The sequence below is a fragment of the Geotrypetes seraphini genome, chromosome 2 (genome assembly GCF_902459505.1).
Source record: "Geotrypetes seraphini chromosome 2, aGeoSer1.1, whole genome shotgun sequence".
In the NCBI taxonomy this organism is placed as follows: Eukaryota; Metazoa; Chordata; class Amphibia; order Gymnophiona; family Dermophiidae; genus Geotrypetes; species Geotrypetes seraphini.
In genome coordinates this window covers 444,797,181-444,809,949 of record NC_047085.1, presented here as the reverse complement: position 1 = coordinate 444,809,949, position 12,769 = coordinate 444,797,181, and the positions used below count along the sequence as shown (strand labels likewise).

The 12,769-nt window shown below is 47.1% G+C and overlaps 1 protein-coding gene across 7 annotated transcripts in view; it reads right to left on the bottom strand.

Annotated features, from left to right (window-relative positions):
• WAC (WW domain containing adaptor with coiled-coil) overlaps positions 1 to 12,769 on the bottom strand; it is a 351,928-nt gene that overhangs the window by 191,165 nt on the left and 147,994 nt on the right. For all 7 annotated transcript variants that reach the window (XM_033931443.1, XM_033931441.1, XM_033931440.1 and 4 more), the window contains one exon: positions 8,975 to 9,238. In XM_033931443.1, coding sequence (XP_033787334.1) covers positions 8,975 to 9,238 — 264 coding nt within the window. The remainder of the gene's footprint in view (positions 1 to 8,974; positions 9,239 to 12,769) is intronic.

Here is a 12,769-nt window from a genome sequence, read left to right as displayed (position 1 = left end):
CTATTTCAATTCAAAATGTTCCCCTACAATTAGTCAAAAATACAAAAATATTAGGGGTAATCTTCGATAATAAACTTAATTATCATGATCACATCAGTAACATTGTGAAAACTACCTTTTATAGGTTACGCAAAATTCGCTCCATCTCTAAATTTCTTTGTCCCAAAGCACTTAATATACTGATTCACTCTTTGGTGATGTCTAAAATCGACTACTACAATTCTTTATTTAAAGGAATTGCGTTACACGAAATAAAACGATTACAAATTATACAAAATGCATCAATTAAATTAATAACCAAGTCTAAAAAATTTGATCATGTAACACCACTTCTCAAAAATGCTCATTGGCTACCAGTCATTCACAGAATTACTTATAAATTATGTATAATTATTTTTAAAACCCTATATAACAAGACCCCTGCATTTTTATTTAGGTTTCTAATTCCATATACTGCAAAGAGAATTTTACGATCTAGTGAACAAAATTTATTATCTATTCCCTCACTAAAAATTATTAATACGAGACGACAATTTATCTTTTCTCGTACTGCACCGCAGACTTGGAACGCCCTCCCTATTTTTTTACGGGAGGAGAAGGAGTTTGGGAAATTTAAAAATGAGTTAGAAACCTTCCTTTTCAAAGATGCCTTCGCAACTTAATTTTACTACTTTATTGTCTTATTTAATTTTGCTATACTTTGTTAAATATTACCCCTTTGTATTTTCCCTTAATGTCTTCTCTTTACTTTAAGAATTGTATTTCTTGCCTCCTTACCCACTGTTTAGTAATGTTAATTTAATGTAAATTAGCCCTATTTAAGTATTTGTACGTATTGTATTGTCCCCTAAACAAATGTGAATTTTAAAGTGTACATCGCTTAGAAATCCTGATTAAGCGATTAATCAAGTCACCTAATAAACTTGAAACTTGAAACATGTGGGTGACCTCCAAGCCAACCGAAAAAGGGCAGGTGGGAGGATGGCAATTTAGGAAAACAGATTTCGCAAAATTGACTGGCCAAACCGGCCGTCACTCCTGGATAACGTATCCAGACAGTAGTGGGAGGTGAAAGCATGAACCGAAGACCAAGTGGCAGCCTTGCAGATGTCCTCCATCGGAGTAGACCGGAAGAAAGCAACAGAAGCTGCCATCGCTCGGACCTTATGTCCCGTAACCCGACCATGCAGCTCGAGACCAGCCTGAGCGTAGCAAAAAGAAATACAAGCAGCCAACCAGTTGGACAAGGTGCGCTTGGAAACAGGACGTCCCAACCGATTAGGATCAAAGGACAAAAATAATTGAGGAACCTTCCGATGAGACTTAGTGCGTTGAAGATAAAAAGCCAACGCCCTCTTACAGTCAAGCGTGTGAAGCGCCGCCTCCCCAGGATGAGCGTGGGGCTTCGGAAAAAACACCGGAAGAACAATTGACTGATTGAGGTGGAAATCAGACACAACCTTAGGTAAAAATTTAGGATGGGTGCGAAGAGCCACCTTGTCATGATGGAACACAGTAAAGGGCGGGTCCGCAACCAAAGCCTGCAGCTCACTAATCCGACGAGCAGACGTGAGCGCAAGTAAAAAGATCACCTTCCAAGTGAGAAACTTAAGAAGAGACTTGTCAATAGGCTCAAAAGGAGGTTTCATCAGCTGAGCCAAGACCACATTAAGATCCCAAACCACAGGAGAAGGTTTCAGAGGAGGATTAACATTCACTAAACCCCTCATGAAACGAACCACCAGAGGATGAAGAGAGAGAGAATGTCCCTCTAGATGCCGATGAAAAGCAGCAATAGCACCGAGATTCACCCGAATGGAAGTCGTCTTCAGCCCAGACTTGGACAAATGCAACAAATATTCCAGAACCGAGGACACCGGAACCGAACTCAGATCCAGATGGTGCGAGGAACACCAGGATGAAAATCTGGTCCACTTCTGGGAATAACAAAGCCGAGTCGAGTCCTTGCGCAAGGCTTCCAACACCTCCCTGACCGACTGAGAAACAGAAACCGAAGTCAGGGGGAAAGGAACCAAGCCGTCAGATGTAATGACTGAAGATTGGGATGCAACAGCGAACCCCGACTCTGAGACAGCAGAGAGGGAAAAACAGGCAGAAGCAGAGGCTCCCTGACACTGAGTTGAAGGAGCAGGGAGAACCAGTGCTGACGAGGCCAACGAGGCGCAATGAGGATCATAGTGGCTCTGGATGACTTGAGATGAACCAACGTCCTCAAGATCAGAGGGAAAGGAGGAAACGCATAAAGGAACCTCCCTCCCCAGTCGAGAAGGAAGGCATCGGCCTCGAGACGGTCCTGGGAGTAAATCCGAGAACAATAGAGGGGCAGTTTGTGAGTCTCCGGGGAGGCAAACAGATCCACCTGAGGAGTCCCCCAGCGGTTGAAGACCTCTCGCAGAACTCGGGAGTTGAGCGACCACTCGTGCGGCTGGAGAAGACGACTGAGTTTGTCGGCCAGACAATTCTTCTCTCCCTGAATGTAAACCGCTCGCAGGAAGATGTTCTGGGAGACCGCCCATTCCCAAAGGCGCTAGGCTTCCCGGCACAGGGACCAAGAGCCCGTCCCCCCTTGCTTGTTTACATAATACATTGCCACTTGGTTGTCCGTCCGTACCAGGACTACCTGATTGCGCAGCAGATGGCAGAACGCTCGAGCTGCCAGAAAAATGGCGCGAAGCTCCAACACATTGATGTGACAAAGACGGTCCTCCGCAGACCGTCGAGGTGAGCCCCCCACGCGTACTCCGAAGAGTCCGTGGTCAGGACCTTGCGATGTGGAGGGACGAGAAAGAGCAAACCCCCGGAAAGATTGGAAGAGTTGGTCCACCAACGGAGCGAGCGTCTCAAGGAAGGAGTCACTGTTACAGGAAGGGAGAGCGGGTCTCGATCCTGACGCTACTGGGAGGTCAAGGTCCACTGAGGGAGTCTCAGGTGCAATCGGGCGAACGGTGTGACATGAACCGTCGATGCCATGTGGCCGAGTAGAATCATCAGCCAGTGCGCTGAGACGGAGCGCTGCAGCGAAATCTGACGGCACAGTCGAAGCAGAGCCTCCAGCCTCGAAGAGGGAAGGAACGCACGAAGGCGAACCGTGTCCAGCACGGCCCCGATAAACTGAAGGGATTGAGCAGGGCACAGCTGCGATTTGGGAAAATTCACCTCGAACCCCAGACGTTGAAGGAAGATGATAGTCTGTCGGGTCGCTGAGATAACCCCCTCCCGGGATGATGCCTTGATCAGCCAATCGTCCAGGTAGGGGAAGACCTGCAGCCCCTGAGATCTCAGGGCAGCCGCGACTACCACCATACACTTCGTGAAGACTCGAGGAGACGACGCCAGCCCGAAGGGGAGGACACGATACTGAAGGTGCAACTCCCCCACCTGGAACCGTAAGAACTTGCGGAAGGCAGGATGCACCGGAACATGAGTATACGCTTCCTTCAAGTCTAGGGAGCACATCCAGTCCCCCTCCTCCAACAGAGGGTAGAGAACCGGAAGCGACAACATACGGAACTTCTCCCGGACCAGGAACTTGTTGAGCTTCCGGAGGTCCAAAATGGGACGTAAGTCCCCGGTCTTCTTTGGGACCAAAAAGTAACGGGAGTAGAACCCCCGCCCCCGTTGGTTTGGGGGGACCGGCTCCACCGCCCGAAGGCTCAACAAGGCCCTGGCTTCCGAGAGTAGAAGAGGAAGCTGGTTTCGGTTGCAAAGAGATGCCCCCGGCGGTTGTTCCGGCGGCGTGGCCGAGAAGTTTAGCGAGTAACCCTCGGAGACGAGACAGAGCACCCAAGCGTCTGACATGATCATAGTCCAGGCCGAATGAAAGGCCCGCAGCCGGCCCCCGATGGGCAGGGGGTCCGGAGAGAGTGCAGAGGGGGCCCGCCCCCAACCGCTCATCACGTCAAAAAGACGGTGCCGGCTTAGACACCCCTTGCATCTGAGGTTTCGGCTGGGCCCCTCTGCCCTGCTGCGATGGGCACCTGGGAGGAGGCCTCGAGAATGCTGGTGTAGACTTTTGAGGGTATCGCCGCGGTGGAGGTCTAAATGGCTTCTGCGGCGTTACCCGTGGTTTAGGCCGGATCAAGGAGGCGATGGAGCGCTCGTGTTCGGACAGGCGTTTGGTCGCCGCCTCCAAGGACTCATCGAACAATTCCGATCCGACACATGGCAGATTGGCTAGGCGCTCCTGCAAGTTCGGGTCCATATCAACCGTTCGGAGCCATGCGAGACGGCGCATCGCTACTGCAAAGGCGGAGACTCTGGAGGCCAAGTCAAATGCGTCGTAAACCGCATGAAAAAGGTATAGGCGCAGCTGTGACAAGTTGGCCATAAATTTACCAAAGTCCCCCTTATGGGAATCCGGCATGACCCCATGATAACGGGGTAATGCCTTCACCATCTGCCTCAGATAAGATGAAAAAGTGAAAGCATAATTAAGGACCCTGGCCGCCATCATGGAATTGGAATAGAGGCGGCGACCAAACTTGTCCAAAGTCTGCCCTTCCCGCCCGGGAGGGACCGCAGCGGAGATCCTAGAAGGCTGGGACTTCTTTAACGCCGACTCCACCAGCAACGACTGGTGAGAGAGTTGCGCTTTCTCGAAGCCCTTACATGGGATGGTACGGTACTTCGACTCCATTTTAGATGGAACCGCTGTGACTGTAAGAGGGGAGTCCAAGTTCCTCAGGAAGGTCTGATGGAGGACTTTATTAAGAGGCAGACGAGGGGTCTCCCTCGGGGGAGAAGGTAAATCCTGCTCCTCCAAAAACTCCTTGGTGTATTGTGAACCAGACACCAGATCTAGGTCCAAGGCCCTCCCCATATCAAGTACAAATCTGGAAAAGGAGGAGGGTTTGGACGGTGGGGAGGGCGATCGAGAGGCCCGCGTCTCCAAAAAGGAAGGGGAAGCCTCACGGGAATAACGAGATTCCCTACCAGACCCCGAGCCCCAAGAGGCCGCCCCGAGCGATCTCGACGGGGTATGGGACCGCCTATGCCCCGAGGAACCCCTGTGTGAAGTCCCCGGGGTACGAGGCACCGAGGTCTGCCCCTTCCGTTTCGGCGAGGAGTCTCTCGACAATCCTCCCTCGGAGGAACGGAACAACCTCAGATTATCGAGGTGGAGCTCCGAGACACGTAGCGTCTCAGCCCCGGTCGGCGAGGAGTGACCGCGCCTCCGAGGAGACCCGCGAAAACACTTGGGCTTCCTCGGCCGGCGCTTCGCCCGAGGCCGACCCGAGGGCAAGGAGCCCCGGGAGGACCTCGACGAGGAAGAAGTGGAAGAGATCCTCCGAACTCTCCGCACCTTGTCCCGAAGCCGCACACTCCGTTCCGGCTGGTCGACCGAGGTCGAGGGCAAGGTCGGGGTCGAGGCCGGAGCCATCCCGGGGGACGAAGTCGAGGGCACCGAGACCGAGGCCGTCGAAGCCGGGGCACTCGGGGCCGAAGCCGGCTCCAGGTGCGCTAAGGCGCCGGACAGCTCCGAGGCAATGAGGGCACGGAGCAAGTCCTGAAAAGCCGGCACCCCCATCATGGCTGGTAGATCCGGGGCCGGCGGGTGCTCCCTCGAGGGCGACCTCGGTCTCGAGTATTCCCGTGGGGCACCCGACTTCGACGCTCGGGCGGGGCCAAGGACGACCCACCCGCCCCCGTCGAGGATCCCGAGGATGGCTTCTTCGAAGTTGGAGCTGAGGAAGGAAGAGAGGACTTACCCCCCGTCGACTTCGAAGTCGAGGCCGTCGGCTTCGAGGAAGCAGGATGTCTCGGCGAGGCCGAGGGAGTCGAGGCCGAGGTCAAGGCCGGGGCCGAAGCCGAGGCCGACGTCGAGGCCTGCTCCGCGGGGTCGACAGCAAAGAGCTCCGCCATTCTGGCACGACAGTGGCAGAGAGCTCTTGGCTGAAAAGTCGAGCACCTGGAACAGGAATCGGTGGGGTGCTCGGGACCCAGGCAAAGTAAGCACCACCGGTGGGGATCGGTGAGAGAAAGTAGCCGATAGCACCGGGGGCACTTTTTAAAGCCCGTCAAAGGACGGGACATGAAATCAAAAAACGGCCGGGAACGGAACGAGGTCCCGCGGCCGCGACTACCGGGAGCCCCCGAAGCCGAACGAAAAATCTTTTTTTTTTTTTCGACGATTAACAAACACACGAACGAATAAAAAAATAAAGCAAGTACAGCGACCGAGATAAACGACTCAGACGCGGTGTCAGAAGGCAAAAAAGAGAGAGCACAATTTCCACAGGGCTTCTGGCTCCGCAGAAAAAACTGAACTGAGGACCACGAGGTGGGGATGCGCCCTCTAGTGGGCAAGAATGCATGCACATAAGTGGTGCAGCATAGCAAACTTGAAACTTCAATCAAGTTTGCTTGAAAAGCTGTCCGCGCTGGGGCTCCGTAGATGACGTCACCCACATGTGAGAATATCATGCCTGCTTGTCCTGAGATAATGCTTAAAATGAACATTGGCGAGAAATAAATGAATGCTGCTTCGTTCTCAACTTAGGAAAATAAGCACACACCTCTTGCGCTCAGTCAGGAACTGGTTATGTGAAGAACACACCTGGAGCCATCCAAATATTTACCTCCACCCGGCCGCAGGAACTGCCAAGCAGAGTCCGCCTTGGGGAGAAATCCCACTACCGTTGTGACGCTGCTGCCAGAGTATGAAAACAAGCGCGTGCCTACAACACGCAGGAAGGCACTAGTTCCATCATCAGAGCTCTATCCATACACCCGAAGCTCTTTTACTGAATAAACTTCATACAAATATAAATTTACTTGTCAGTCACTAAACCATTTCCACAACTCTACAAAATATAGCGTTTGGTAAAAAACATATTCCTTCTGTAGACTCACACCGAACCCGCAGCTCCACCACAACCAGAAACCATAAAAGAAGTGCAAATAAAACATATACTCACAACTTTGTTGATAATGCCGGGAGATGCTGGTTGCTCAGCAGTATGAGGGCAGAATTCTTTAATAGTCACTGGTCTCTTTTTTTTTTTTTTTTTTTTTACAGTGTAGAGAAAGAAGAAAAACTGAGACCAAGTCAGACCCTTTATCATTGGAGGGAGGGTGAGGCAGGGACCTGGGAGGGCCCAGGTGTAACCCCTAAAGCCGGCACCGTTCAGCCGGACACCCCTGTCTCATTGAAGAGAAACCTCAACAGGAGAAACAGAATGGCAGTCTCACTGAAGAGAAACCTCAACAGGAGAAAATAATTTTCCAGTCACAGCCAGAATTCAGGAGCTAGTTGAATAGCGACCATCACCTGCTGGGAGATAGAGCATACTGAAGATGCAGGAGGTGTGCCAGCCAATAGGACCACCTGTTAATCAGTTTCTCTATCTCTACCTACTGGTAGATGTGTGCTATCCCATTAGTCTCTGGATTAATCTGCTGCTGTTTCTAAGGAAAGGTCCCTTCAGCTTCTCCTTATAATGCATCCCCATTTCATTGGCAGTCCAAAAAGGAACCAACCACTATGCACCAGGCCCCACAGCACCAGGCAGCATGACAAAAGTGCTGGACAGTGCTATGCCTGCTCTGTTCAGATGAGCAGCCCTTCACAAACTACTAAAAAGGTAGGATTGACCACCTGGGTCTAAACAAAACAGGCATGCCCTTCTACTCGAGCAGATGCTTTGGCCTGCTCTTCTGTCCCCTGTTACAATTTTCTGGCAAGGAAGATGTAGCACCACCCCCAATACCTTTTTCCCCCATAGCCCAGAAGTGGGAGGGGTGGAATTATCCTTGCTGCCTACTGCTTTATCCCATAGGCCCAAAGGCAGCCCAACACACAAACGAAGGCTCATAGGCCAAGTCTCTAGGTCACCAAGGTGGGACTAACAGCCCTCCTCTACCTCAATCAGTGAGCTGGTCATTGTTCAGATCTTGGAAGGGAACCTCATGGTGAAATTTCAACCACAGAGCCAAGGACCATTGAGACTTATGAAGTCTAGCCCAAAAGCTCAGAAAAGAAACTGCTTCTGCACCAGTCCATTTGCACAATCTACTGAAGGCAGAGAAACACTTCAATGTCCCTGGCTGTTATACTGATGTCACTGGAATCTTCAAGTCTCTGCCTCAACTTGCTAGTAAGGAGATATAAACCATAGGTCTGGACTGGTATAGCAGGATAATAAGGAACAAACTCTTTCTAGAAGTAATCATTAAAGGTATATCTTAAACTCAATCCAAGAACCATCATTAAAAAATATTGCTCCATATACAGAATACCTTTGAAAACAAAATATGATAGTTGATTAATATGCTGGGATCAAACTCATACATTGGATTGAATTTTATATTGAAGGGTCAACAACTACAAAATTTTACTTTTAAAATGGAACAGTATATACCTGACCTTACTGGGGGAAAAGGAAGTTTCTGAGAAATAATAATAATAATTTTATTTCTTATATACCGCTATACCATAAGTTCAAAGGTATTTGGAATTGCAAAAAAGTGCAAATTGACTACTTTGTGTTCAGTGGAGCCCCCAACTTTAATATGATAGAAGAATGGGCAATTTCAACTCTTGAGGTTTGGGAAGACAGTTGCCATAAAAGGGGAGAGATCGACATGTGAGAACTCTTGTGGAACAGGTTGTTGAAGGAGTGGTATGAATAGAAACTAAGAATTATTTTTTAAGTGTGTGAACATTTTGGCCCAATATATCAAAACAAAATTGGGTATCAGATTATTTTACTTTTTTCTGTTGATAAGATATTTGAATAAAATGGGACAATACTATTACACATAAAGGGCTCCTTTTACAAAGCCGCAGTAGCGGCAAATGCAACAAAGCCCAAAGGGACTGAATGGGCTTCATCATATTTGCCGCACGGGAATCACTACCACAGCTTTGTAAAAGGAGCACAAACTCTCTTCTTTACATATGAGTTTGTAAACTACATTTATATAACTATTTATAACTTAGATAAAACCCTACCTTCATTTATTTTGGAGATATCCACACTAGAATTATTGAATTGCAATGTAGCTTGCAATGCAGGAAGCAGCTGTCGAAATAGATTTGGGTCCTGTAGTAATGGAGTAACTGGTGTCTGTGGAACAGGTGAAACAGGAACTGTAGTTGAGGAAGTGGAGGAAGAAGAAGAGGAAAGAGATACAGTGGTGGGATTCAGCCCAGAAGCAGATGATGTGGACGGAGTTGTACAAGAATGTGATACAGGTTTGTCCACTGGTGCAGTTTCTAAAGAGAAAAAATAAAATAAAATGAATAGTTAATATTGCACTGACAAATCTAAAGCAAGATGCATTATAATAAAAAATGAAGATACTTATAGTAGGTGTTCTCTGAGGACAACAGGCCAAAATTATTTTCACATGTGGGTGACATCATCCATAGAGCCCCAATACAAATACAAATCTTGCAAGAGTAATATTTCATTAGAAACTTCAAAGCAACACCCCTATCAAACTTGTGTGGGTGCCTTCCTGCCCGACTTGCAAAGCAGAACCAGCAGTACAGTAATATAGCTTAAAAAAAAATACAACTCTAAGGGGAGGTGGGAGGACATATGAGAATAGTTGGCCAAGAAGGACATTATCTCACATGGGACTCCATAGCTACCAGGCTTACTAAAAACAAAAACTTAGGATAACAGAAACTTGAAATAGCAAGTTCAAAAGTTCAATCAACCTGAAAAGATATATACCCTGATGTGACCTGGAACAGAATATATATACCCTGATGTGACTTGGAACAGAATAAAAATGGGTCAGGTATATGAAAGGAAAACTCTGTATCATATTATTTTGCTTCTGTTGGATTCTAGACCCCAAACAAATTTTGCAGGACTGTGACAAATGAAGTGATATATATTGGGAAGAATAATCCAAATCGTAGTTATCAGATGATAGGGTCCATCTTAGGGGTCAGAACCTAAGAAAAAGACTTAGGTATCAGACAACACACTGAAACCTACCACCCAATGTGTGGCGGTGGCCAATAAAACTAACAAGATGCTAGAAATTATTAGAAAAGGGATGGTAAATAAGACTAAGAATATAATACCTCCACATTGCTCCATGGTGTGACCTCACCATGAGTACTGCAAACAGTTTTGGTCGCCATATCTCAAAAAAGATATAACAAAATTAGAAAAGAAGAGCGACCAAGATGATAAAGGGGATGTACCTCAGCTCGTGTGAGGAAAGACTAAAGAGGTTAGGACTCTTCAGCTTGGAAAAGAGACAGATGAAGGGAGATATGATTGAAATCTACAAAATCCTGAGTGGAGTAGAACAGGTACAAGTAGATTGATTTTCACTCCGTCAAAAATTACAAAGACTAAGGGACACTCAAAGTTACAGGGAAATACTTTTGAAACCAATAGGAGGAAATATTTTTTTTCACTCAGAGAATAGTTAAGCTCTGAAACGCACTGCCAGAGGTTGTGGTAAGAGAAGATAAAGCTGGTTTAAAGAAAGTTTTGGACAATTTTCTGGAACAGTTTTGGTCGCCATATCTCAAAAAAGATATAACAAAATTAGAAAAGGCTCAAAGAAGAGCGACCAAGATGATAAAGGGGATGTACCTCAGCTCGTGTGAGGAAAGACTAAAGAGGTTAGGACTCTTCAGCTTGGAAAAGAGACAGATGAAGAGAGATATGATTGAAATCTACAAAATCCTGAGTGGAGTAGAACAGGTACAAGTAGATTGATTTTCACTCCGTCAAAAATTACAAAGACTAAGGGACACTCAAAGTTACAGGGAAATACTTTTGAAACCAATAGGAGGAAATATTTTTTTTTCACTCAGAGAATAGTTAAGCTCTGAAACGCACTGCCAGAGGTTGTGGTAAGAGAAGATAAAGCTGGTTTTAAGAAAGTTTTGGACAATTTTCTGGACAGGTGAAACAGGAACTGTAGTTGAGGAAGTGGAGAAGGAAGAAGAGGAAAGAGATACAGTGGTGGGATTCAGCCCAGAAGCAGATGATGTGGACCTCAGATGTCAGGATGCAAGTCCATTGTTATTGAGAAAGACATAAGGGAAGCCACTGCTTGCCCTGGATCGAAAGCATGGAGTGTTGCTACTCTTTGGGTTTTGGCCAGGTACTAGTAACCTGGATTGGCCACCGTGAGAATGAGCTACTGGGCTTGATGGATCATTGGTCTGACCCAGTAAGGCTATTCTTATATTCTCACCTATTTCTCCCATTGCACTTTCAGTGCATGCTAGAGTGGATTCTCCTCCGTTGTTATCCCACTATCAATCGGTGTACCCCAAGGTTCTATCCTGGGACCTCTCTTATTCTCCCTATATATCTGCTCCCTCAGTGAACAGATCTCCTCCCATGGTGTTCAGTATCACCTCTATGCTGACTCCCCCCAAATCTACCTCTCCACACCAGATCTCTACAGGAATCCAGGCCTGTATCTCAGCCTGCCTATCTGACACTGCCACCTACTGAATTTGGCTCAGACCAAGCTTCTTATCTTTCCACCTCACTTCCACCCTCCCCCCATTCTCTATTTCTGGGGACAACACACTCATCCTCCCTGTGTTCTCTATATGTGGGGACATCAGACTCCTCTCTCTGCTCATTACCAAAACCCTTATCCACATCTCATCACCTCTTACTAAGATTACTGCAACTTGCTTCTCTCAGGTCTTCCGCTCAACCATCTCTCTCCTCTTCAATCCGTCCAAAATTCTGCTGCACAACTTAGGCCGGTTGAAGCCAGTAAGAGCTGGTTGTGCAGCACTAACAGGGCAGAATGTAGCAACTGTGGTCTCCCTTTTTTTTTTAATATATATATATATATAAACAGAGAAGGGAAAGAAGAAAAAATTGAGACCCAGTCAGACCCTCTTGCAATAGAGGGAGGGTGAGGCAGGGACCTGGGGGGGCCCAGGTGTAAACCGTAAAGCCAGCACCGTTCAGCCAGACACACCTGTCTCACTGAAGAGAAAATCTCAACAGGAGAAATAGCACTGCCAGCTCACTGAAGAGAAAACCTCAACAGGAGAAATAGAATGGCAGTCTCACTGAAGAGAAACCTCAACAGGAGAAAAGAAAGTTCCAGTCACAGCCAGAATCCAGGAGCTATTCGAATAGCGACCATCACCTGCTGGGAGATAGAGTATACTGGAGATACAGGAGGAGTGCCAGCCAATAGGACCACCTGTTAATCAGTTTCTCTATCTCCGCTATCCCATTAGTCTCTGGATTCATCTGCTGCTGTTGCTAAGGAAACTCACATTACTCCTCTCTTCAAGTCACTTCATTGGCTCCCAAGTCATTTCCGAATACAGTTCAAACTCCTTTTACTGATCTACAAGTGCTTTCATTCAGCAGCTCCTCAATATCTCCCCCTATGCTCCCTCCTGCAAACTCCACTCATCGGGGAACTCAAGTTTATTAGGTTTTGATAGACTGCCTATCTAAAAAAATCTAGGCGGTGTACAATAAAATTTTCAAAAAAATTTAAACATCAGTCTTGAATGTAAGTCTATTTTCATTTAATATTCTGTAAATCATTCCTTTTCATAAAAGCAAGCAAAAGACCGCCAAAGATCTTGTGTTCTATTCTTCCAGCGCCTCTGAGAATACTAAATGTCGTTCATACTAAAGTTCCATGTTCGTGCCATTTTGAATCCGTTGCAGTTCAAGAAGCATAAAGATTCTAAATTTTAACAGAAGTTCATTTATAATCCAAACTAAAAAAAAATCGATAGTTATGAATAAAATAAAATAAATAATAAGTCAACAACCAA